Source organism: Sabethes cyaneus, chromosome 2, assembly GCF_943734655.1.
Source record: "Sabethes cyaneus chromosome 2, idSabCyanKW18_F2, whole genome shotgun sequence".
Taxonomy (NCBI): Eukaryota; Metazoa; Arthropoda; class Insecta; order Diptera; family Culicidae; genus Sabethes; species Sabethes cyaneus.
Genome location: NC_071354.1, coordinates 75,002,694 through 75,029,536, shown reverse-complemented (window position 1 = coordinate 75,029,536; position 26,843 = coordinate 75,002,694). Strand labels below are relative to the sequence as shown.

The following is a 26,843-nucleotide window of genomic DNA, read 5'->3' as shown; positions in this document are numbered from 1 at the left end:
ATTATTTGAAATTTTTGGATTTTATCACATAATTTTTGTTAAAAATATTTTGAAAATAGAAAATAGCATATACCGTTTTTGTTTTTTAACCTGGGTTAGTTTCAACTTGACCACTGAATAAACAACATTTCGGTAGAATAAACAAACATTTTCGAGTTGTCCGTGTATTGCTTACAGCGGGGTTGAAACTGTGAAAAAACCCAGAGCGAACCCGACGTCTAAAAAGTTCAACCCAGAGCGAAACTAAGTTCAGCCTGAGTGAAAAAACAAACGTTTTGATAGCCGTTCGATTAGAGCTAGGGCGAATCTAGGTTGGATCTAAGCAAAAACAAAACCGTCAATAGAAACAATTTGAAATTGTTTGAAGAAGAAAAACGACTGATAATATTCTCTGTTATGAAGTACTGCAACGGTTCCATTTAGATAACAACACTGATTGCAAGATCTTTGGGTGTTTCCCTGTGCAGCTGCTGTGTATTTAGTCGTTTCACTGCAACCTGCAATATGTATTAAGGGGGCATCCATAAAGTACGTTACGCTTATAGGGGGGAGGGGGGGTTGATCTAATCGTGATGATTTGTGACGAAGGGGGGAGGGGGGGTATGAAGTTATGTGACGTCACATGAAACAAAATCAAATGGAAAATTTATTCGGGAAATTATATTTAGCCTTCATTTCAAGATACAACTACTGAAGGCTTCTATAAAATCAACGTACTGATGGATTTTAAAACAAATAGTTAAATTTTTTGAATGGAATCTTTTTTTTTAAATATATGTGTGAACAGGACTCATTCTATGTAGTATGAACTCTCCATTAAGGCTTTACAGAATATGCAGTACACCGTTGAAGAGCTGCTTGAGTACCGTCCTGCCTAAAAGATTTTTGCAACCGCAAATAGCAGTCACACAAACTCCTGAAGGGTTACGGGATGCTACCAGAGACCCATGGCAATGTTTTCCCTTGATATTCGTGCTGAACTCAGTCGATGAACAAAAATTCATACCGAAGTTCCACGGCTGCTTTTTAGGTTTTTCGGTATAATTTATACTGCCTCTCACTCAAAAGCTCTCTGAGGCATAGAGTTTATGCCACTTGCGGATTAAATTTCGCATCTAAGGTAGTGTTGAATGAATACACAAAGTGACAAAATCCGTCAGAAAAGTTCTTCCAAGGCGTGTTGCTGCAAGACGTCAGCAGGAAGTCCTGATTCTTTCAACTAGGTCAGACGAATTAGAGTGGATGAATGTAAAGGGCGTGGATGTGCGCGAAACATTAATCGACGACACATCAAGGATCAAAATCCGACTTATAAGCTCGAAAATTTTCCTTTTTCTATTTGCTGAAATTCATTTGATAGCTTTAAATAAAAAGGTTGGAACGATTATTTAATTTTGTTGTTGTGAATGGGGAGGGGGGGGGGGGGTAGCCGTGACGTGACGTACTTTCTCAGGGGGGGTCACGAATGTGTGACGAAATGTGACAAGGGGGGAGGGGGGGGTAGATTTTGGTCAAAATTTGCGTGACGTACTAAATGGATGTCGCCTAAATATCTTTATAAAAAGGGCGAATGTCGCAAGTGTAAACAAACCGAGTGAGAGATAATTCTAGATAGAATTAACAGAACGGCGAATGTCGCAAATGTAAACAAAACGAGTGAGAGTTATTTTTTGCTGGGCCGGCATAGGAAAATCAACTCTCACTCGGTTTGTTTGCGCTTGCTACATTCGCCCTTTTGTTAGTTCTATCTTCAATTTTCCTATGCTAGGGTAACCAACGTATTTTGGACCCCCTCAGCAGCTATACATAATTTGGACACTTAGGGGGCATCCATAAAGTACGTCACGCTTATAGGGGGGAGGGGGGGTTGATCCAATCGTGACGATTTGTGACGTAGGGGGGAGGGGGGGTATGAAGTTATGTGACGTCACATGAAAAAAATCAAATGGAAAATTTATTCGGGAAATTATAATTTAGCCTTCATTGTAAAATACAACTATTGAAGGCTTCTATAAAATTAACGTACTGATGGATTTTAAAACAAATAGTTAAATTTTTTGAATGAACACTTTTTTTAACATATATATGTTAAACTCTTAAACTCAGGACTTATTTATTCTATGTAGTATGAACTCTCCATTAAGGCTTTACAGAATATGCAGTACACCGCTGAAGAGCTGCTTGAGTACCGTCCTGCCTAAAAGATCTTTGCAACCGCAAATAGCAGTCGCACAAACTCCTGAAGGGTTACGGGATGCTACCAGAGACCCATGACAATGTTTTCCCTTGATATTCGTGCTGAACTCAATCGATGAACAAAAACTCATACGGAAGTTCCACGGCTGCTTTTAAAGTTTTTCGGTATAATTTATACTGCCCCTCACTCAAAAGCTCTCTGAAGGGTAGAGTTTAAGCCACTTGCGGATTAAATTTCGCATCTAAGGTAGTCTGAAGTTTTTGGAGCGTCTTAGTAGAATACGAAACCTGAAATTAAAAAAGAAGAAAACTTATCCAATTTAATTCTACTATGTCTAAGTTTTCTTCTTTTTAAATTTTAAATCTAAGGTAGTGTTGAATGACTACACGATTGAAGAAATACAAAAAAATCCGTCAGGAAAGTTCTTCTAAGGCGCACGCTATGTCCGAATGCACATATTATTTAACTTTGATGCACCTCAGATTTTTCTTCACAGGCTGTTAGTATTGATCAAAACAATGAATTTAAAAAAGGTCTTAAAATATTCTATCTTGGGTTTTTTGAAAAATTCAATTTTTAAGTTTATATAGGGGTCATTTCCTCTCAAGTGATATTACCCGTTGTAATCGACCACCGCCGATTTCAACCAAATTTAGCATAATTGCTCATTTCAACTTCACATTCAATTTCCCAAAGTTTTGTATGGATTGATCAATCCCCCTTGCAGTACCGCTTCTCTATTTTTCTGAGATTTTCGATAAAACTCATTTTTCACTGCATGTCACTACAAGGGGGATTGATCAATCCGTACAAAACTTTGGGAAATTGAAGGTGAGGTTGGAATGAGCAATTATGCCAAATTTGGTTGAAATCGGAGGTGGTCGATTACAACGGGTAATATCACTTGAGAGGAAATGACCCCTATATAAACTTAAAAATTGAATTTTTCAAAAAACCCAAGATAGAATATTTTAAGACCTTTTTTAAATTCATTGTTTTGATCAATACTAACAGCCTGTGAAGAAAAATCTGAGGTGCATCAAAGTTAAATAATATGTGCCTTCGGACATAGCGTGAGGCGTGTTGCTGCAAGACGTCAGCAGGAAGCCCTGATTCTTTCAACTAGATCAGACGAATTTGAGTGGATGAATGTAAAGGGCGTGGATATGCGCGAAGCATTAATCGACGACACATCAGCGACTTCTGAAGCGTATCCGATTGCAGCAATTTTCCATTTTTTATTTGCTGAAATTCAATTGTTAGCTCTAAATAAAAAGGGTGGAATGAATATTTATTTTTTTTGTTGTGAAGGGGGGGGGATTGTCGTGACGTGACGTACTTTCTCAGGGGGGGGTCACGAATGTGTGACGAAATGTGACAAGGGGGGGAGGGGGGCTTGATTTTGGTCAAAATTTGCGTGACGTACTAAATGGATGTCGCCTTACAGCAAAACCAAATGCAAGTGTCCAAATTATGTACAGCTGCTGAAGGGGTCCAAAATAGGTTGGTTACCCTAATCCAGCAAAAAAAAACTCTCATTCGTTTTGCTTAGATCTGCGACATTCGCCCTTTTGTTAATTCTATCTAGATTTATGCTTTGTTTAAAATTTCAACTAACGAACCCCTCGCTTGATCAAAATCAACTGTGACGTAATGAAATTTGTTTGTTGTTGTTTTCTTTTCTTGTGTCAAGCAGGGAACTGCCGGATCGCTGAATCATATTTTTTCGGAAAATAAGAAAAACACAACTGTTTCAGAAGTCGACAATAATTCATGAGTCAAAAAGAAAATCGGATTGTGAAATGGTGGAATCTGTAGCTGATGACTGCAAAAATCCGGACGATGGAGCACAGAATGTGTTGGATGCGTTTGCCACGCAGGATAGGACACGGATTTGGGAATTGATCCGGCAGCTTCCTGAATCGGGTTCGGCAGGTGAAGATAAGTTTGAGGAAGCTTACCAGGAATATTCGGAGCTGCTGGGCAAGTATCAAGAGCAACCGCACCTTCTGGATGGAAGCTTAGAAGAGCTGGTACAAGGTATTTTAACATACATTCTGGAGCAGGACAAAAGCCAGCATGTGAAACACCGAGCAGCGAAATATTTATATCAGATCTGTAAGGTACGTACATTTAAGGCTTTTCAGAAATACCTTCCGCATGAGATCCGACACTTAAGCTTTGTGCTCGGATATTTGGAGCGCCAAGATTTGGAAGATTGGCAAAACTGGGAAACCCGTTTTCTGTGCCTGCTATGGCTTTCGCTTTTGGTGTTAAATCCATTTGACTTGAGTCGGTTGGACAGTGACGATGGCGGCAAAGGAACAATGGAACGAATATACGAGGTGTGCCGTGTAAACTGTCTGAAGGAAGATACTTGCACTCCGATTGCTGCCTATCTGACTGCTAAATTTCTAATTAGAAATGATGTAAAGAAAGTTTATCTGTCGGCTTTCCTGGATTGGGCCAGCGCCTCAGATGTCGCCATTGATCCAAAGATAGGTACACTTTTTGGAATTGCTTGTGTGCTAAAGCATGGTAAACGCGAAGACCTTCTACCATACGCGGAAAAGTTAGCCAACTGGATATTGCACCTGGACTATGATCAAATATCTAAGAATTTTAAAGTCTATAAGATCTGCATTAAAATAAGTCAGCGAATCGGTATGGTCCTTCTTCCTCCCAGAATTGCCAAGTGGCGTTATCAGCGAGGAGCTCGATCACTGTTGGCCAATGTGAATAAACCTGTCACTGTTGCGTCGCTCCAAAGAGAATCTCCAAAACCGGATGAATCTTCGCCAGATGAAGCAGAAGATGATGACGAGGTTCCGGCAGAAATTGAGGAGATTATTGAAAGGCTTTTGCTCGGACTGAAGGGAAATGCCACAATAGTTCGGTGGAGTTCCGCTAAAGGTATCGGGCGTATTACAAATCGACTGCCGAAAGATCTTGGTGACGAAGTTGTTTCGTCGGTCATCGAACTTATCAATCCATTGGAACAGGATGACGCTTGGCACGGAGCATGTTTAGCGTTGGCTGAACTGGCTCGAAGAGGCCTACTCCTTCCAGCACGTCTAACGGAAATTATACCTCTGCTGATGCAAGCTTTGGTTTACGACGAAATGCTTGGTTATCGTAATGTGGGTCAGAACATAAGGGATGCCGCGTGCTATATGTGTTGGGCGTTTGCGCGAGCTTTTCACCCAACTATCCTGCAGCCCTTCGTAGAGCAGATTGCATCCGCTCTGCTGGTGACGGCTGTATTTGATCGGGAAATCAACTGCCGACGTGCAGCATCGGCGGCATTTCAGGAAAGCGTTGGCCGACTGGGGAACTTCCCGCATGGAATCGACATACTGACAATGGCAGATTTTTTCTCCGTTGCTGTGCGCAGCAACGCCTTTCTGCAGATTAGTGACTACATTGCACAATTCGAGGAATACCGGCGCAAGCTAATTGGTAAGCTTTGCGTGCTTTTTTAACACCTGAGTTCAGTTTTCAGTTCAGTTATCTATTTTAGATCACCTCATCGTTCGCAAAATCAACCACTGGGATACTAACATTCGTGAGTTATCCGCTCAAGCGTTGAGCAACTTTGCTAAGCGAGACCCGAACTATATGTGTGACCAAATATTGCCAAAGCTGTTTGACTTGACGGAAGTGACAGATTTGAATGCGCGTCATGGAGCAACTCTTGCCATTGGAGAAATTGTTCATTCCTTGCGCCAACTGCAGGATGCAGAGCAAGGCAAATCACCGTATATTAATGGTCAGGTTGTCGAGCGTGGTGGACAGTTGGTGATCAAATTTCGACAGCGTGGACAATTCAAGGGTATGAGCGGGACATATATGAAGCATGGTTGCGCGAGTTTTATTCAAAACTGTAGCGAGGCAAAACTTCCTCTCAATGCAGAGCAAATCGGTAAGATCCTATAATATAATTTGGATTTACTAAATTAATGGGTATTACTACGCTTTTCAGAATCTTGGCAACTTTTGTTGGACGAGTCAATCGTTGATGAGAAAACTACCACGAGAGAACTTGCAGTGTGTGCTTTCTCGGCTTTCTGCACGACGTACTATTGTTCGGAAGTTCCTCCCAGGCTAATTGCCTTGATCGACAGCTATATTAAAGACCTTCGTGACACTAAAGTCGAACATAAAGCGCAAGGGATCGTATCCGCGCTCGGCGCGTTGCCAAAGTTTATGCTACAGCTAAGACTTGCCGAAATTTTGGATGTAATTGACGAGAAAACAATACTACCGGACCCTTTTGCTGCCGGCTATAATCATTCAGAGATGCGACGGGATTGCATAAAAGCTCTCGCTAACATCGTTCAAACAGTAAATTTTGCGGACGAAAAATTGAATCTCGAGAAGGTTTACAAAATTTATATGAGAGCTTTGGAAGAATATGCAATTGATAATCGAGGAGATATAGGCTCTTGGGTACGTGAAGCAGGAATCCATGCGTTGTATCAACTTTTGACGTCCTGTCCGTCGAATTTGCTGACACCGAAAATGATTGAAAAATGCATGGTTGCTATCGCTAAGCAATCGGTTGAGAGAATCGACAAAATTAGAGCGGTTGCTGGAAAGATATTTGTTTCGTTGATTTATCATCAACCTGCGATACCACACATTTCGCACCGAGAAGAGCTTGGGAAGATTTTTCCCGAAGATACAACGGAAATTCTATGGCTCTTTCCACATCATACATTCCCACTTTTTATTCAGCTGCTGAATTTCCCCGAATATGTCAACAGCGTAGCAGAAGGGCTAATTTTATCGGTTGGTGCTCCAACTGAATCGCTTCACAGTTGCGCCGCCAAAATTATGAACGAATATTTGAAAAACCATATCGATTTTGTGCCTCATTTTGGACAGACCGTGTTAAATATCCTTCAAGAAAAAACGGTCAAGGATACACTGTTCATGACATCCACTTTCCAATTTATCGCTGAATTACTATCGTCAACGACAAACTCGAAACTGTTGCTGACTGATGAAACGTCTCCGTTTCCGGAGGCCATTTTTGTCGTTGTCAACGATCTCGTTGCACACAGCAAAAAGTATTACAATTCCATCCCAGTATATTGTGCCCTTATGTTGGCCCCACGCATATGCAAGCGAGTTCTCAGCAAACTGGTCATGTATTTGGGCATGCTGTGTGTCAACATTCGACGCGAAACGTCCCTTAGGATGTATGAAACACTGCTGGTGTACGGAGATCAAACGAGCATACCAGAAGAAAACTTGGACGAAGTGTTGTCCTGTTTGAGTGAAGAAAAATGGGATGGAGAACTGGAAGAAGCCAGAAGGATCCGGAATCAGCTGTGCGGGCTTCTGGGAATCAAGCCACCGGTCACGAGAGCACGGAAGTAAAGATTGCTCCTCGGAACTTGAAATAGAAGTTCGAATATTAAAACATGACAAATATCAAATGCATTTATAAACTAACTGGCTTTCAAGCACGCTTCCGATAATTCATCAATGTATGGTTTGATGATTGATAGCAGGTTTACGCACATTGCAAATTATATAAAACAAGCTTATTATTATTCTGTTTGTTTTGCATTTAATAAAACCTCAAAAATTGTAAACTTTTATTAGTTTTCATTAACCGTGAAGTAACAGTGAGCACTGATTATTACGGAGAAGAATAAAATCATAAGAACACTATGTGCTTGAAGCTTTCTGGTTTTATTTTTAATTTTTTTTCAACAAAAATAGCGTTTTAGAAACCGTTATGGAACAAAAGAAATGATTTTTTTTTCATTATAGCGGTTATAGCTTGGTTCAACCCGCGGGTCTCCTAGTTTGGTAAAAACGGACGAACTACGAACCTAACATTTACCCCCATAGTGGTCCTTAGCCTCTTATCCAGCAACTCCTATGCCTACCTCCACGTGGTACTAGCCGGAATATGAGCAACCTTAGCTGAGATCAGGTAACCGTTAACCGGTATAGACCAGTGATCGGGTTCCACGGCCTGCACACCGACACGAACGATAACAGTCAGCGATGCATCAATATTGCAGCTTCGCGGGGCTTGGTGATCAGAAGCACTTTCTTTCCATACAAAGATATCTACTAAGGCATCTCGAGATCACCTAACCAACGAATCTCGAACCAAATCGGCCATATTCTCATCGAGGGACGGTTTTTCTCGAACATCACCAACGTACGCTGCTACAGGGTGCGGATATTGACTCGGGCCACTACCTAATAGCAGTACACGTGATCTCAAATCTATCGACGGTTTATACCTTGCGACAAAGCCTCCCTCCTCGGTTTAACATTTAGCAATTAAACAACCCGCCAGTTGCCGAAAACTACGCTCGCGTACTCAATAAGAAACTCTGCCTTTCTCTGTGGAACTAGATGCTTCGACCCTCGAAAACGGATGAAGTATGATACGCTCGGCCGTCAACGGGGCCGCAACCGCGGTGCTAAGTGTGGAAACCTCAAGTGCACGCAATGATTGGTTTGACGGGAAATGCCAACAAGCGATAGAGAGGAAAAAAACAGGTTGGAAAACTATCTAAACATATCCACGAGACAGAATTTGGCAAAGTGTCGAAGAGCGCGGAATGAGTTGACCACGATCCTGAGGAGTAAAAAGCGCCAGAAGGAGGACAGGGATCGTGAAGAGCTGGAGCTACTATTCCGGGCTAATGACACGCGCAAGTTTTACGACAAGGTGAACCAAACTCGTAAGGGCTACACACCTAAACCTGACATGTGTAGAGACGATGGAGGGAATCTAATCACAAACGAGCGCGAGCACCTCGACGGCGATACAGCAGGAGACTTAACGGAAGTTAACCTTGAAGTGCCTACAAACTATAACAGTATGCCGGCTGCCGATCTCGAAGAGATCTGGCGAGAAATTCATTAGCTGAAACATAGTAGAACCGCCCGAAAGGACCGACTTCCGGCAGAACTCCACAAAAATGGGCAAGAATCGTTAGCAACGGCACTTGGATAATTTCAAGGATTTGGGATGAGGAGAAACTACCGGAGGAGTGGATAGAAGGTTTAGTCTGTCCCATCTACACAAAAAGCGACCGGCTAGATTACTGTAATTATCGCGGCATCAAGTTGGGCAACGCCGCCAACAACGTGCTCTGCTCTGCGGGCGTTATGGGGGCCCGTGCTACTACGGATCAAATTTTTACTCTCCGACATATTCTACAGAAATGTCGAGAGTACAACGTGGCCACGCATCATTTTTTCGTGGATTTCAGAGCAACGTACGATACAGTTGAACGCGAACAGCTATGACAAACAATGCACGAGTTTTCCGGACAAACTGACGCGGCTGATCAAAGCTATTCTGGACGGACTGTCCTGTATGTAATTCAATATCGCTTTTAAAGGTGTGATCCGGCGAGCGGGCATCGAAACGAGAGGAACGATTTTCAGCAAGATTAGCCAACTCCTAGCCTTCGCAGACGACATCGACTTCATTATTTACTAGAAACCGTGTGACGGCGAAGGCCATCTACGCCAGACTTAAAATGAAGGCTAGGAGGATACGGTTACAAATCGATGCGTCGAAAACCAAATATATGATAGGAAGAGACTCCACAGAAAGCAACGTTTGTTTCCCACGGACAGTGATTGTTGACAGCGATGAACCGGAAGTGGTTGATGAGTTCGTATATTTAGGATTGGTCACCGCCGACAGTAATACGAGTAAGCAGATCCAACGACGCATTCAGGCTGGAAATCGAGCCTACTTTTCCCTCCGCAAGACGCTTCGATCAAGGAGCATACGCCGTCGCACAAAGCTGACGATGTACAAAACGCTAATCAGACCGGTAGTTCTCTACGGACTTGAGGCAGTAACTTTGCTTGCGGAAGACATACGTGCACTTGCCGTATTTGAATGAAAGGTGTTGCGGATTATTTTTGGCGGAGTACAAACAGAAAGCGGAGAGTGGCGTATGAATCACGAGCTACAGGCACTGTTTGGAGGGATACCCCCCTGGCGAAAGGGAGAGAGAGCGAGAGAGAGAGAGAGAGAGAGAGAGAGAGAGAGAGAGAGAGAGAGAGAGAGAGAGAGAGAGAGAGAGAGAGAGAGAGAGAGAGAGTGCACCTGTCGAAAGTTGGAAGACTACGGTGGGCCGGCCACGTCGCAAGGATGCCGAACGACTGTGCAGCAAAATCCGTTCTCTTCAAGAACCCCACCAGCACCAGGAATAGAAAGCCCAACTAGAGATGGTCGGGTATCAAAATTTGAATACCCGAACCCGACCCGTACCCGATTAGGAAAAAAATTAAAAACCCGTACCCGAGTTTATCCCGATCGGAAACCGTCGGGTACGGGCCCGGATACCCGACCATCTTTAGTGTTAAATGTGGTCAAACGAGATACCCGACCCGACCCGTACCCGGTTTCAAAAACAAAAATTAAGAACCCGTATCCGACCCGAACCCGCAAATTATTTTTTTTCCAAAACCCGAACCAGACCCGAACCCAGTGGGTACGGGAACGGGTGCGGGTTTCGGGTAAATTTTCCACTACCCGACCATCTCTAGGCCCAACATGCTAGATAGGTCGACGGGTTGAAACGTGTGTCGAGACGCGCAACGAATTGGTGACGAGTAGCCCTAGACCGAGTACAATGGAGAAGAATTCTTGATACGGCAAGAGCCACCCCGACTCTCGGCCGGTAAAGTAGGTAAGTAAACTGAAAAATCAGAATGCTAACTTAAAAGTCGAAAAGGAGGAAACTGACGAGGTGTGTCTGGGTGCTGGTCTGCTGACCAATCATTGCGATGACGTTGTGTGGTGTCCTGATTATATCGCATATGATAGTGACGCATTACTTCTGGAATATGTGACAGAGATGCACTCGACGACTGGCCTAGCAGATGGCAACAAAATTGCAGTGGTAGGTGTCGAGCAGATTCCGTTCGTAGAAAGGAAATGGTAAGGAGGTACCTGATGTGACATTGACAGGTAGGGCTGTCCTGCGCTCAGTGCACCTATTTTCCGTTTTTACTTGTAACACGTCAACCAAGTTCACACTGGACGATTCACAGAGAGCGCTCTTGATGCACCATCCAGTGTGAACTGGGAGTGCGCCGTAAATACGGAAGATAGAGCAATACTTAGTTCAGCAATCTTGTGGATAATCGCCTTTATTCTACATACCGATCGGAGCCGGATACGATCAGAAATTGCACTTCGATCGGAATACGACGTATTCTATAACACACGTCGATCAGGATGTTTCTGATCGGAACGGGTCCGATCGGAATGTAGAATCGAGGCGAATAATGGGCTCTATGAATGCCCCATACATAACATTTTCGAATTAGTTTGGTTGAGGAGTTACTACTAAAAAAGCAGGACAGCCCTGTGGACAGGTACATCTGTACCTGTCACAACGACAATTTGTTAAGCGTAGCTACCAGTAATCCCCCCCCTTCCCTATTCTGTTGGGTACTGTTACCACCGCGTCCAGTATTTTGAACTATTGTGGTATGTCCCGTTTTATTATTTTACTATACGCTTCAAGCTTACCTATCACTTGAGAAAGTGACAGGCTGATAGCTGGAGCGAGACATGTGCTAATCAGAGATGACTGGTTAATGAACCTAGTACTCTGATCGGTACCTCTGCTAGCGCATCGTTCAAGTCCTGTTCCTCCCTTATTCTCCTCTCCACTTCATTCGTTTCTTCGTTCTTCGGCAGAAAGAGAATGCACGATAAGAAATCGTCCACTGGGCAAATCACTGTGGAGGGAGCTCAGCCTTCGCACGAGTGCCCCCTTCTCTGTCTGCATACGACCCTAGTTTCCACCAGTTGTCAGATTTCCATTAAGTAACGTATCCCGGATGGTACCACGAGGAGGAAGAGATCGGAGCTGCTGAATAAGAGGCTCTGGAATTTCGTGGTAGTTCTGGAGCGCATTATTCAACCGGTTACCATCCCCCTCACCTTTCCACTATTTCCCCTCCATTGAAAAATATCTTCATTACTTTTCCCTACCGTCGCTTCATCAATTGTAGAACCACCGTTTCAAAAAATATTAATCAGAAAAACCTCTCTTGGCTACTTGCCGACTGCAAATTTTCTGTAAAACTTGTTGCCGACTGCTGTGATCGAAGCTACGCCGTTCGAACGCTGGTGGGGGAAGAAGCCATACTATTCCTTCCTGCGAGTGTTTACCGCCCAGTTAGCTTCGAGGTACGATGCTGGTCTAACAAGCTAGTCGTCTTATGTTCGAATCTCGGCTAGGCGGTGCTTGCTAGATAGAGTCAGTAGGGTTATTACACTGGCCCCGTAATTTTCCTGTACTCTAACAGCCGGTTGCGAAGTCTGTCGATAAAGAAGGGTAATGTCTAATGACGGTTTAAGCCCACGGCTTTGTTTCCTGCGAGTGTTCGGGTGATAAGACGAGGTGTGACGAAATGCGGGGCACGATTTTCTATAAATCCAGTTAATTTATCTGCTTTGCTGACGACGTGGAATCGTGGATGCTGTCGGCAGAACATTTGAGGCGGTGGAAGATCAGTACACCAAACACGGCAGTACCGTGGTAATCAACGGGGATGAGTTCGAGGTAGTCGACGAGTTCGTATACCTTGGCTCACTGGCAACAGAGGACAACAATACCAGCCGTGAGATTAAAAGGCGTATTATCAGCGAAAGTCGGGCCTACTACGGACTCCCCAAACACTTGCGGTCGAACAATCTGAGCCCCCGTACAAAGTACATACTGTACAAAACGCTAATTAGACCGGTTGTCCTCTACGGGCACGAAACGTGGACACTGCTAGAAGAGAACCTACGAGCACTCGGAGTTTTCGAACGACGGGTGCCAGGAACCATCTTTGGCGGAGGGCAAGAGAACGGTGTATGGAGGCGAAGAATGAACCACGAGCTCGCGCGTCTCTACGGCGAACCAAGTATTCAGAAAGTGGTTAAAGCTGGACGGATACGTTGGGCAGGACATGTTGCAAGAATGCCAAACAACTATGCTGCAAAAATGGTTTTCGCATCGAATCCGGCGCGAACAAGACTAAGAGGGGCACAGCGAGCGAGGTGACAAGACCAAGTGGAGCGAGATCTGACGAGCACTGGAGACCAGTTGCCATGGACCAAAACAGATGGAGAAATTATACTGCGCAGGCCTTGTCGTAAGACGTTAGGCCAATTAAGTAAGTAAGTAAGTACTATGCACGTGGAACTTCAGTCTGATACGAGAATGACTCCTCAACTGCCTGTGCAACTGCCTGTCTTCGCCGAAGATGTCATCAATTATCCAATAAACGAGAAACCAGAAAAAGGAACTGTGGAGCCAGACGGTAACACCGATGATAGCAATTCGTTCATTAGTTCTATCGAAAATGAACCTGATTTCAAAGGATTTGAACCAGAAGAAATTCTTCGTCGATCGTCATAAAACAGTAAAGAATTCCCCCTCGTCTGATGATTAATAAAATCTTCTATAGCCAGGCCGTAGATAAAGAGCCGTAAACATTGGAAGACAGCGTAACAGCTGGTTCGACGCCGAATACCAGGGAGTGACAGATGCCCAGCCTAGAAGTCACTTGCTCACTGCGGCTACACCTCAGAATAGAGAAAGGTATAGAGAGACTAGAGCTGCGGTGAAAAGAACCGCAAGTATGAGTATGTGGTCGCCGGCGCAAAGGAGAGATTCACTTGCAACGACACACGGAGTTTCTACTAAAAGGTGAGGTGCAAGAATTCTTCTGTGCTCTGTATGCGCAAAGATAGCACTGCTGGCACCCTGCTTATTGACGAAAGATGCTCTGGAGGAAGTTCTACGAACACGGAAAGATTAATAGTTGACAGATTGACAGCGACTCTCATAGCTAGGAAGGCGGAATGGGTTTCTTTATAGCAGCTTTCGCAAAATGAAACGAAGAAATCGGTGCTAAATTGATTCAATTCTTTCAGCGCTATTGTTATAGTCAGTATTACAGATGGGCGATCAGTATCAGCAAACAATATAGCGATTTGAAACAGTATATATCAGAGAAATTTTTTTTGCAGTCCTGAAGATACTTTAAGGCTTTGGCATACGGGATATGCTGCTTGTACGTTAACGAAGATCTAAGATTTTTGTGCCTTTGAACGTGCCATCACGAAACAGGATTGGGGCTTTCTTCCGGGAAAATGTGATTTCTGTGCACTTCTCCGGGTTCACCATCATACAGTAAACCTCGTACTAAGCGGGTTCTGCGCGTGCTCGTAGTTTTTGAGAGACGAATTCCACGTAAGAACGGCTATGAATGGTTTTGAAGTCTGAGGATGAACCATGATTAGTTGGACAGATACGGTTTGCAGGGCATGTTGCAAGAATGCCGAACAATTACCCTACTAAGACGATGGAGCGATATCTGGCGGCGGATGCATGCTGTCCAAGGTTGTGGAGAGCGACAACCCACAAAAATGTCCGTATAAGTGTGAAATATAACTTCTACGTGCGGATATGATTTCGTATTTTTCAGTTGCAAACGGGATATAGGAACTAAATTGTTGACTAGGTAGATCAGGTGCATTTTCAAATAATCGTATTTACCTAACACCTTTTATAGTGAATTTTTCATGATTTAACTTGCTGATTGGAATGTGGACAATTTCTTTTTTGTTCAAATCAGTAAGTGTGGAAATGAGGATTTCACAAATTGATATTTAATAAACAGATTATAGTGTCACAAAACGTAAGTTTGTCTTACTACAAGAAAGGTAATATTTTCATTCAATGTAAATATGAAATCGTATTCTTTGCAGCAGTTTAATATTTTTACACAACAACATAAGTGTAACAAGTTGGTTCTCTTTATTCGTGCGATCAAGTCATACAATATAGTTTACAATGATTTCGTAAAGCTCATCATTTTCTCATTAGTTTGTTTGCTGGTTATAGTTCTCAATAGCTAGGTATAGAAATACGCAACCGTACATTCGACACAATGAATGTTGATATTTACAGACTGTATGGTGTTTCGCTTCGAGGAGGCGTTGCGCTTGATAAAATGTACACGTATTGTAAAAATATTATAATCTACTATAACTCTGATTCTGGAGGGAGAAATGTGGAAGCAGAATTCTTACAGTAACTTTCGTTTCTAACATATTTGTGATGTGAAAGAAAAATTTGTACACTATTTACAATTGGTATTATGTGGGTTTAGTCAGTAGTACAAAACCACAAAACGGTACATAGTTTTGCTGTGGTTCTATTCATAGTCTAGTGATTCAATCGTGAAGGAAAATGGAAACATTTTCCTGAGATTTATCCGCCTTTTTTTCTCCCACTCTATGGGTCGTTCAAAAGCTGCCGGATTGCATGATGTTATCAGTGTCTGTCGAAATCAATGCATTACAGAGCTTTTACTTGTGCTTGAATAACTTTCGCCGCAATACATTAAGCACTTGGTCTACGGAAGGGTATTTTTTACAAGTTTTTCTGTTGTGCTATCCCGCTATTGTGGAGCCGTATAATATGTCTTAAATGCAACTACATATAAGTCTGTCGCCGTGCTCAGGACCAATATGGCATTAGAAGACGATTATTTCGTCTTTTCCTTATTGCGGTGTGCTTTGTGAGATTATTTTCTGTAACAGTTTCTTTTTCCTTTTTTGCGCTATTTTCATACACAATAGTGCACGGATGATTTAAGTTTCTGGCAGTCGGCGTTTTTTGCTTTTGAAATCCAAAAATTCAAGAACGACTACTTAAAACTTAACTCTGTTTGGCGATTCAATTGATTTGCTGATGAATTCAAAATATGCAATGAATAGTTTGCTGCTAGATTAAGGTAGGAATATAGTACAAACTTTCTGTATGGTCCAAAGGAAAGACTTTATGCCTTAATTTAGACGGGTACGGTGATTTTACCATGTCATTTGATACGGTTTCAACTTTGTGTTTGATAGCTTCACAGTTCACCTCAACGGATTGGGTCTGATCAGAGTCTTGTAACATTTTTCGTCGGAAGGTGTAATTATTAAATATAGGAGTAAATTAATTCTAATCTAAGCTATTCTAAATGATATGACTATTTGGTCAGTAGAGTCAAATTCATTGATAAATAAAGATGTAAAAGCTATTGATGCGTTAGAATTTTAGAAATACTAAATCAGGTACAAATAAAACCATGCTTCCGCTTTTCAGAAGTAAAATATTGGTTGATGAATTATGTCAAAACTCAATGGAACGGGGAAGGAGAGCGTAAGTAAGTGAAACAGCGAATCAACAAGAAATCGACGAAAGGTAAATCTATTGCACTGTAAAATCTAATCAATTAGCAAGCCAGGTATTGGCACTCACACCGGTTGTTATTTCAGTACCAAGTAGGAGTACACTTGCAAGTCCGTCAATCTTCTTTTCTAATTAATCCAATCCGGAACGATTGCTAGCGACCATTAATTCAACTGCATTCCTGCAGCGTTCGATTCGCTTCCCGGTCGGTGTTTCTTCCAGGAAACGTGCAGCTTGGCCGATCAAGTGCCATTAATCTTGCAATTGCTCGATGATTTGCTCACAATCATCAGCGAGGTGGTGTTGTTAGCGCCTTCGGTTGCCATCGCGGCGCCGTTGCCGTGGTGGTAAAGGTGGTTGTTCCCACTGGTGGCGCCAGCAGCGCCACTCACGCCGCCATTATCGGTAATGGTAGCCGTGGTAGTGATTTGTCCTCCACAGGACGGATCGCAGCCGTCCATGTTCTTGGTGAGGGCCAGCCGCTCCTCCAGCGAAACCGGCGAGATTTGCGGTGCGGTCAAACTGCCCGCGTGATTAATGCTGTTGCGAGCGTGATTCAGGTGTCGGCTACCGTTGTTGAACGATGTCTGCTGGGTGTGCTGGAATGCGCCGGGCCGGATGAAAAGAGTGTGAAATACTGTTAGTTTAGCTGGCTAAGTTATAGATTGCTAGAAACAATAGCAAGAGTTTGTTTTGTACCAATTAAGAGTTTGTTTTGAACTAATTGAAGAAAAATTACGACAAAAAAAGGAACAACAAGTGTGCAACAATGTGTAGAAAAACATTCCACATGACTGGATCGTTATAATTGTGTGATTGTTCTACGATTGCGTTTTCAACTACAAGCTAAATATTACTGTTATTTATTTTATGTTATCAAGAATTTTATATTGAAATTTTGCTTTTCCATAGTCTATACATTGCGTAGAATAGTCCCATATCGAGTCATTGGGACGTAGTTTAAACCTAAATTTGGGCCCATGCTTTAGACTAGGAGAACATAATTTATGACTAGTTTGATTTGTGATATGTAAACTTTCTTTCTGAAGTTTCTTCAGATTTAAAATGAACAAATAGTAACAAATAAAACATGTGTCATTGAGAAAGTTAGTTTCCCGTTTTAAATAATATGATATGATTGAAGACGAAATCAGTAGCAGTGCTGATCATAGAAGGTAAATCATAACTGGCAATCACATTTTGCGCATTTTGTTTATCAAACGCGTGTCTGCGATATTCTTCGGTACTGATTTGTTTTAATAATAACATGTCAAATGAACGACGTATAGCAGTCGGCATTCTTTTCTGTTGGGGAAGAATAAATGCTTAATGGGAAACAGGTAGATTCATAACTTAGTGGTGTAATTGGTTAAACAACACACTCGACTAGAGATTGAGAGCTGTGAGTTCGACTCTCACCTTCGCGAAGTCTATATTTTTGGCCTAATATCAAGAATTTTTCAGTTTGCCGGAATCTACATTGTTCGCATTAAGCATTTATTCTTTACCAACACCTAGGGGGAAATCCTGTATGGCCGGACAGACCTCTATGCCCGGACACTGGCGATTTTTCAAAAACAAAAAATGATATAAATATTTGGAAAGAATGGAACAACTTTAATGATACTGTCCGGCCACAAAAGACTTTCCTCCTAAATTAAATACCATCAGTGCATCTTAACGAACTTAGTTTGGTCACAATTCATTATTGGGGATAATTGGTTTTTGTAATTTGTTATTAGGATACTGAGAACGAATCATGATATACAACATGCATCACGAAAGCCACTTAAGAACTTAGGAACTTGTTGGCCCGAAGACTATCTAACCATCACAACAGTGAAGTTACATCCATTTAGTAATATTTTTTTCTATAAAAATCCCAATTAGTAATTTCTTCAATTACAGTATCGTCAACGTAACGGTAAACCCGACAAGGAGTGAAAAGCGTTCTACTTACAGCTAGAGCAAATGTACGGCTGCTCTTGGCCACGGGACATCAAAATTACCATAGTAGGAAAGCGATGTATAGACTGGTGATAGGGCCCTATAGCATACACCTCAACACGAACGATAACGGCCATCGGTGCATCGGCTTTGCAACTTTTTGAAGCCTGATGATCTGAACCACTTTCTTCTCCGGTAAAGATAAAGAAGGCCAGAAGGAGATCAACGAACAACGAACCTAATCGATTACGTGTTTTTTTCGAGAAGAACCAGAGCAGCAGAAAAAGGATTCCTAGGTGCGGGTAGCGGACAATAACTCGGACTATTCCCTAGTAGTAAAACATGTACGCCCAAAACCATTCGCAACGAAGCCGTTCTTCTCGGTTAAACATTCAAGAATTGAACAACTCGATAGCTACCAAGAGTACGTGAACTTACTGGATGAGATTTGATTTCCCACTGTAGAGACTGTTACCCTTATTCTGCGAGTCACGTGACTCAATACGACAATTGTCACTTGCCGTGACTCGCCACGACGAGTCGAATTGAGTGCTGTCACCTAGGTGACAACCGCGTCACCTAGGGAACAAAACGAGTCACCTAGGTGACCATTGTCACCTAATTCGCGGTGACTCCAAATTAGTCACGTCACTTGCCTCGAAGAATAAGGTGTTTCGACCCTCAAAGATGCTCTACCGTGAGAGAGGTCGCAGCCGTGCCAGCTGGTCACGATCTTGAGGAGGAAAAAGCACCAGAAAGAAGACAGAGATCGTGAAGAATTGCAACTCATGGTCAACGATAATGAGTCTCGTGCTCGGTGGTTATAATCTACCGCATTTGTCATGGATGTTCGACAAAGACGGTGATGGCTTTCTGCTTGTCAATGCACCCTCTGAGCAAGAAACATCCCTTCCAGGAATTCGGTTAGCTGTTGGTCTCAGACAGATCTGTGCTCTGCCAAGCGTAGCCCGTCGCATTCTTGACTTGGTTTTTATCAACGACACCGAAAGCGTTCAAATAATGGAGCCACCCGCTCGAATCTTACGTATTAACCGCACTCACAATACGTGTGTTCTACTACTTGACATCCGTTATATTTTTACGGAACGATTGACCCTGTATGGTCTTTAAAGTTTGACGTGAAGTGACGTGATTACGATGGTCCCAATCGTGGTCTCGAAGAGATAGATTTGAATATCGTGCTTCGCGAGGTGGGAACTGGGAATTGAGGATAATGCGGGAACTATTCACGCACTTCTCCTACGCTCTTTCTGAACCTTGTTCTACCAAAACATCATGCAGATGGACAATACGTGCTTTTATAAGTAACAATTCTAAAGCCACAATACACATGTAGCAGGCTATAAAACCAATAAAACTGTTAATAAAGCAAATTTATTGTGGTTGCTTATATTACCACGATAAAACTAATTGGCTGTTCCACGTGTCTTATAAAATTACCATAAGTGTGGTGTAGCAATACAAAATGGTGCACCGATCAAAATTGTTCTTATCACGGTTACTTGTCAAACCGCAATAATTCTGCTAGTTATATAGAGCTATCAAAATGGTAACATCATAACCAATCAGATTTATTGCTGCTATTATGAAGAATATTAGAGGTCAACACTGAAACAATTTTTTTATGCGAGGCCATATTGCCATATTCTACTATTCTGTTTTATCTCGCAAAGAAAAATTTATCAAAGCAAAATGTTTTGCAGAAAAAAAGTTATTATCAATCGGTTTTTCTGTCACAGGAAGCAAATAAATTGATTTTGCTTGAAATTGAGTTTGACTAACTGAATGTATTTATTTTGTTAAAATGGCCAGTTTTCGAAAATTTCGTAATTTCGATGGCGCGTTGAGTTTATCCACCTATCATATCAATATACACGATAAAATTGTATGCGCATGTGCTTCATACCAGTTTAAGCTGCCAAAATTTATTAATTACTAGCTGACCCCAAAAGCTTCGTATTGCCACAAATTAAACTGTGTTGTACATAAATCCTGAATCTCGGATGACCTTTATCACAACCTCGAGTTTTACAAGTTTCTGAGGAGTTCATGGGTGGCTTAATATACAAATTTTCCTCACAGTAAAATAGAAAACAACTCCCCCCATTGCTTAGCCTGATAAAATAAAGCGGATAGCATTTAAATATTCGCCATTATTACAAACAATTTTGCCGAATACCATTTTGCGGAACACCTTAAAGGGGAGAGGGGTCATAATTCCCCTCCTAAAGCGGGCAGAGGTCTTAATTCACCATAGAAAACAAATTTACCTTCAAAAACACCCACATGCTAAATTTGGTTCCATTTGCTTGATTAGTTCTGGAATTATGAGGAAATTTGTATTTCATTTGTATGGAAGCCCCTCCTTCCTAAAAAGGTAAGGGGTCCTAATTCATCATAGAAAACAATCTTGCCTCCAAAAACACCCACATGCCAAATATGGTTCCATTTGATTGATTAGTTCTCGAGTTATGAGGAAATTTGTATTTTATTTGTATAGGAGCCCCCCCTCCTAAAGTGGGGAGGGGTCTTAAATCACCATAGAAAAAATTCTTGTCTCCAAAAATACCCACATGCCAAATTTTGTTCCATTTGCTTGATTAGTTCTCGAGTTTTGCAGAAATTTGTGTTTCATTTGTATGGAGCCCTCCTTCTTAGTGGCGGGAGGGGTTTCTAACCATCATAAGAACCTTCCCTGGCCCCAAAAACCTCTACATGCAAATTTTCACGCCGATTGGTTTAGTAGTTTTCGATTCTATAAGAAACATCCCGACAGACAGACAGACAGAAATCCATTTTTATAGGTATAGATTCTATGGGACATTTTATTATGAGCGTTGCAAACCAAATCGATCAGGATGATCTGACAGTAAAACAGTAACTTTTCTGCTCACGGATGTATTTTCCAGTTATTAAAGTTGGCGGACGGATTTAGCTTTTCACCAGAGCAAGCTGTAGGCTTTATAGCTTTGTACCGAAAAGTTTTATATAATTATGGCGGTAGCTGATGGGGGGCTCCGTAGCCGCAAGGTTACCGAGTCTGCTTTGACAAGCGAGTGGTCGTGGGTTCGAATCTTAGTAGAATCAAGTCATTCGATGTCAAGTGACTTTAGCATGGGTCTGAATTCGAAATTTACCCACTAAAGCCTCCTAAAAGTGCAAAAGTCCCTCCTATAGTAAAGTGTACTGATCAGAGGAACGAATGAGTTCTCGCCAGGGACGGCTATAATATGGGATCGTACTGGCAGTGAGGAATAAGTGGATAAAGTAGATCAAGCTTTGAAGGAAGGGTAAACACCAATACACGCAAGCACGCATACAATTTAATAAGCATGTCGCTCATTCAATAGCGATTATAGCAAAACGAAATGCAGTGCAGGTCATATAGCAAACACCCGGGCGATATCACAATAGATCAACTATACTGGTCGCAGTGATGAGTCCACACAGGAAAAAAAATGGCAGTAGCTGTCAAGCAGCGAAAAGCACAATCGGTTTTATTGCTGCTTTCAGCAGGGCATGATAAGCAGGAGCGGCGCTAGCCAATTCGTCACTCCACGCAAATTCTCAAAATGACGCCCCAAGAACAAACGAAAAACGGCCGACGTTGCTGTGTGCAGACATTCTACTACCTACACACTCGCAAACGCACAGTCTTGTAGCGTCTTTCTACATAACCACTCACGTGGCAAACAACTCGTGAGCAGCCAGTTGCTCGTGAGGACCAGCGGCACACTGGAATACAGATTTTGCATTACATTTTGTTTTCTTCTTCATCTTACGCCCTCGATTCTACATGCGGGTGGGAGTGCGAGTCCTCGCGAGTGATCGGTATCAGTTGCTCAGGCTGTAATAACGTGCGAGAGTGACGACCGTGGTTGTTAGCTAAATACACATTCGCAAAAGTCGTTGCTGTGCATGAATAAACAAGAGCGGGAGTCCGAAAGGAATGCTTATGTCGGTGTGTTCATTTGAACGAGTACGCGTGTGTGAGAAAATTAGCCCACACAAGTGCGGGCTTCTTTTGAATATTTGTCGGTTTCTTGAAACCCATTATTAGAATGATAAACCTTCAAGTTCGGTTCATACTTCCTGTTACTTCAGAAACTTCGTCCTCATACCTAGCTACTTTATCGAAGAAGAATCTGCTGATTGCGGATTCTGAAGAGATTCGAAAATCTCTACCTAAAAATTTCTAAATAATTTATTATCGTCAATGCCACTTTCCCACCACGTTTATCTGAGTGTTTTGATTATTGTGTTTTGTTGCGAATAGATTCTCATCAGGAGGAGGTGGAGCGCAAACAGAAAGGGAAGAATGGCGTAGGTGTATGAACCATGCACTGCAGGTACTACTCGGAATGATTCTCATAGTACACTTGTCGAAAGTTGGGAAAGTAGAATGGGTCGGTCACGCCGCAAGAATACCGGATGACCGTGCAGTGAATTTGTTCTCTTCTTGGACTTCATCGGCCTTAAGGGCCTCATACACGTACGCATATGTTGGGTTGGAAACAAATAAAATGGTGGCGGGTTATTCAGGTCGAGCGATAAGCCCAAGATCTTCTTTTGCCTGCTTGGTTCGTGGCGCTCATACACAGGTGAGAGGGGCGACCGAAGATGAATTCACCAACATTTTCGGCCAACATGTTCGTACGCGTATGAGGGCCTTTAGAAAAAGAGAAACCCAACTTACTAGATGGCTCGACCAGATTTTAGCCGATTTGCTTGTGTCGAGACCCTCAACGAGGACCCAATACAACGGAGAGTAACTCTAGATACACCAATTGCCATCCCGGCTTTATGCTCCCAAAGGAGAAGAAAAAAAGTTTTATATTAATCACTTATTTATTTAATGCTACAGTTTTTTTAATGTAGGCGAAATGGCGCCCCCATGAAGTGGTGCTCCAAGCAGCTGCTTGTTCTGCTTAAGGGAAGCGCCGGCCTTGGTGATAAGACTACTTCAGCTTATGACCTGATTCTTATAGAGGTTATCAAAATCTTGGACCACATGGTCAGAAGGCAGTTTTATAGTGAGTATCAGAAAGTTCTGGTGGAGCTCATAGTTTTATTAGCGGTTTTATGGAATTGGCATTAAAAACTACTATACGAACGTAATAAAACTTAAAATTGTTACTTCGGTTGGCCGGACATCATCGCATTACGCCAAAAAACACGAACATTCCTGAATACCCATTCGATCTCATTTATATCCAACAAGCACAACCCGACAAATCTGTTTCAGTGTCGCCCAATCGAAGATTTCTACGGGATTTTCAGCTCCTTGGTATGCCTACAAAAATAACTGAAGAGCCACAAATTCCAAACTATTTATTGGTAGAATCAAGAGATGCATTCGCAAAAGTTGACATGACGACCGTACAATGCTCTTGTTCTGACATCAAATGGAAGCTTCGCCGAACAGCTAATTGCGGACCTTTTTCAAATATTCACTAATTTTTTTTTAAACAATCGACAATGTATCTTTAATTTCAGTAAATCAGATCTTCTTCAAGTATCTTCTTCAAGGAACACACATAGTAAGTCATAACTGAGATAAAACTGAACTTAAATAACACGAACTTTAGGTACAATCATTCTATCATGAGTCGAAATACATACAAAAAGTGTGAAAGTAATAAAAATTAGAGTTCAACTCATGCTAAATTCCATGATAATACAAAAATGCTAGATACAGTTGCAGATACGATACGAAAAATTAATAAAATAATTTGATATGGTTTGGCTGGTGCTAGTTTCAGTTTCCGTGGTTTGTCAATATATATTTTAATTTTGCTGCTCGATCTGAGATCTACTTTTTTAATCTAATTGGTCTGGATTATGTTTTAAATGTATTCGTTTTTTGTTTTTACTGGTACTGACTTTATCGCGGTCAAACGTAAAACTCTTTTTTGATTAAGGCAGAGGAGCGTTTGGTGCGAAAAATGTTAGACTGAATACTAGGCAAGTTTCGATCTGCGACTAAAAACCGTTTTCGTTTTTACCATTAAGTCTTGTCAGTCAAAATAGTTAGCGATACAAATGACCACCCTAGAAATGCCAGTGATTATGGTTGTATTCCGGACTACCGTTGCTGTTGGTTTTCATCGAGTTTGTTTCAGTTAGGATCCACAGTTGGTGTATCGGTATTTTTTTGCTTATATGTAAAAAAACATAAAGCAAGTACATAATGAAATGTCGCTCATTTAAAAACATCAAAAACAAGTTTTCTTTGAACAAACTGTATTAAAAAACCAAAACAGCATGCCTGTTTAACCCATATAGCGGTATGACCAAGTGTATCAAACATAATAACGAGAAGCAAAAGTTCAGCCACAAAAAAAAACACCAGTAGCGACAGTAAATAGTATAAAATAGTATACAGTATAGAACAGATTCTCTACCTTAATGCTAATGTTTCTTACACTGGTCAGCTGGTAGTTGCTTCTAGTGCTAGGACTGATATTCATCCGGGTTGCCGTGTGGTACATCGACCGATCGTCGTATCCTCCAACTCGCCCACCGAGACCACGGGGATTTCTGAGGCAGTGACACTTTTCCAGTGCATTTTTGAACTCCCGTCGAAATTTACCTAGTCGAAGAGAAACGGAGAAGAAAAGTAATTAAAGCATTTCACGTTACAGCTGTATACTGTGTAGGACGTATTTTGAGCATCATGTTCGCTTCCTTCTGCCTCTATTATATAGGGAAATTAGAAATTGCCCTACTGAAGAGTGAGAACAGTTTCGCCTTTACGACGTTGATGCTGATTGTGATTCCAAAGAGAGCTTTTGGTTACGCTTGGTAGAAAATTGGCAACCACTCGACAAGAAGTGACGTATACAATTAGGGAACTTTGCGCTTTGGGGACGTGCCGCACTGAAGGTAATGGGTTGATGAAATTTGTGTAATTTGCAGACTAAGAAACTGGTAAACTTGATGTTTTGTGTTCGCTTGCAGGCGAAAATAGTTTAACTTTCACATGAAATATACATTTTAGTTACGACTAAAATATGGGACAGTCAATTGATTTACTCATTTATTTCGATATTAATTTCGTTGTTATTTTAGTATTTATATTTCAGTTGAAAGCCTTTAATTTAGTTAATTTGGTAAATTTATTTAATCTTGAAAATCAGAAACATCTTTCTCCAAAATGCAAAGTTTTCCACATGACGAAACTAATTCGATTTATATGTACGCTAAACCACACGTTCATTTCGGCCTGCCGTGACAGGTAAACAACAGCAGCACGATAGATATTCCCTCTGGGTTTTTCATCGTAAATTCATGAACCCAACAACCACTACACTAGGGTTAGTGAGTGGGCTGATAATCAACCAAAATTGTGATCCCTAGAGAATAGCAAACGTGACTCTGCAAATTGGTTTGTTGGTTCTGGCCGGCAGAACGGTAGCCTGCCAGGTTTGAATTTTTGGCCGCTCGCGATTCGGGTTTCCGCGTGTTATTGAGAATGAAACTAGCAAATGGACGGACCATCACCAGTTGACCTGGTGAAATATTTTAGTTAGTACACCCGATGAGTTTACAAGGAAAATCTAATTAATATGCTGTCAGTTCGATGTTTCACGGGTAGGTTTCACAAAATATTGGCTCGTGTGTATGAATTCATTACGGCGAGGGAGATAGAGATATTAGCTAGAAATAAGATTTGCGTTCCACTCGGATTCATTAGTACTGATTGAAGGGAAAAAGCGATTCAACGATAACGCAGTGAGTAATCATTTTATCTGTGATGTTGTCTAGATGTAACTCAATCGGATAGAGCGGTTAGATACAATTAATTGCTTGCTGCAAAGTTCTAACTCAACGACAAGATAACATTTAGCCTTCCAATTCATTATACGCCCACCCTAAGCGGGCATGCCATATTTGGTGGCAGCAGTCCACTACCTAAATCTGCCATAATTCACTGTCCAATCACGTCGACTGCATCAATCACTCGTAAGCATACACTCTCACGAACGGATGTCCCTTTGGCGTTCCGTTGTCGATGTTCTCCATTTCTGACGATAACCCACCTGTCGGAGTGTTGTCAAAGTCTGTTGAACAAATTGAATCGTATCTGATCTGAAGAATTTCTTTTCCAGGAAGGATTAGGTACTGTGTGGGTGATGACGTTATGGTTTAGACAGCAACGCGTACTTCAGCAAACACAGGTGAGGCAGCAATATCGAGCGAAATAGTCATCATACTTGGACGTGGTTGATTAAGAACTGTCAGGATATTGTACAACCAGTCAATCAAGAGTAAGGGTGTCACACTAGATGGCAATGACCCGAACATATATAAAATTATTCTAAAATTTAATGCAAATTTATTTATTTTATTTCCTACGTCTTCAGTTAATTCGTGCCATCTTTCATGTGTCAGTTTTTATATATTAAATTAATATCGATTTGTAT

General features: G+C 41.8%; 2 protein-coding genes across 2 annotated transcripts in view; one reads left to right on the top strand and one right to left on the bottom strand.

The window, feature by feature from the left end:
• The first annotated feature begins 3,963 nt into the window (after nt 1-3,963).
• On the top strand, nt 3,964-7,791 carry LOC128734572 (tubulin-specific chaperone D). The gene is made up of 3 exons (XM_053828836.1): nt 3,964-5,656; nt 5,718-6,119; nt 6,180-7,791. The coding sequence occupies exons 1-3, from the start codon at nt 4,000-4,002 to the stop codon at nt 7,580-7,582; spliced, it is 3,462 nt and encodes a 1,153-aa protein (XP_053684811.1). The 5' UTR covers nt 3,964-3,999; the 3' UTR covers nt 7,583-7,791.
• An 8,900-nt stretch (nt 7,792-16,691) lies between these two features.
• LOC128735582 (orexin receptor type 2-like) overlaps nt 16,692-26,843 on the bottom strand; it is a 137,394-nt gene continuing 127,242 nt past the window's right edge. The window contains exons 8-9 of the mRNA XM_053830064.1: nt 24,822-25,009; nt 16,692-17,048 (exon numbers count right to left, since the gene is read on the bottom strand). Coding sequence (XP_053686039.1) covers nt 16,692-17,048; nt 24,822-25,009 — 545 coding nt within the window. The remainder of the gene's footprint in view (nt 17,049-24,821; nt 25,010-26,843) is intronic.

Bases quoted from the DNA above. Each gene is read 5' to 3' on its own strand.
- LOC128734572 (XM_053828836.1), top strand. From the start codon at position 4,000: ATGGTGGAATCTGTAGCTGATGACTGCAAAAATCCGGACGATGGAGCA. The intron at 5,657-5,717 runs GTAAGCTTTGCG...TATCTATTTTAG, and splicing joins ATACCGGCGCAAGCTAATTG to ATCACCTCATCGTTCGCAAA. The intron at 6,120-6,179 runs GTAAGATCCTAT...TACGCTTTTCAG, and splicing joins TCTCAATGCAGAGCAAATCG to AATCTTGGCAACTTTTGTTG.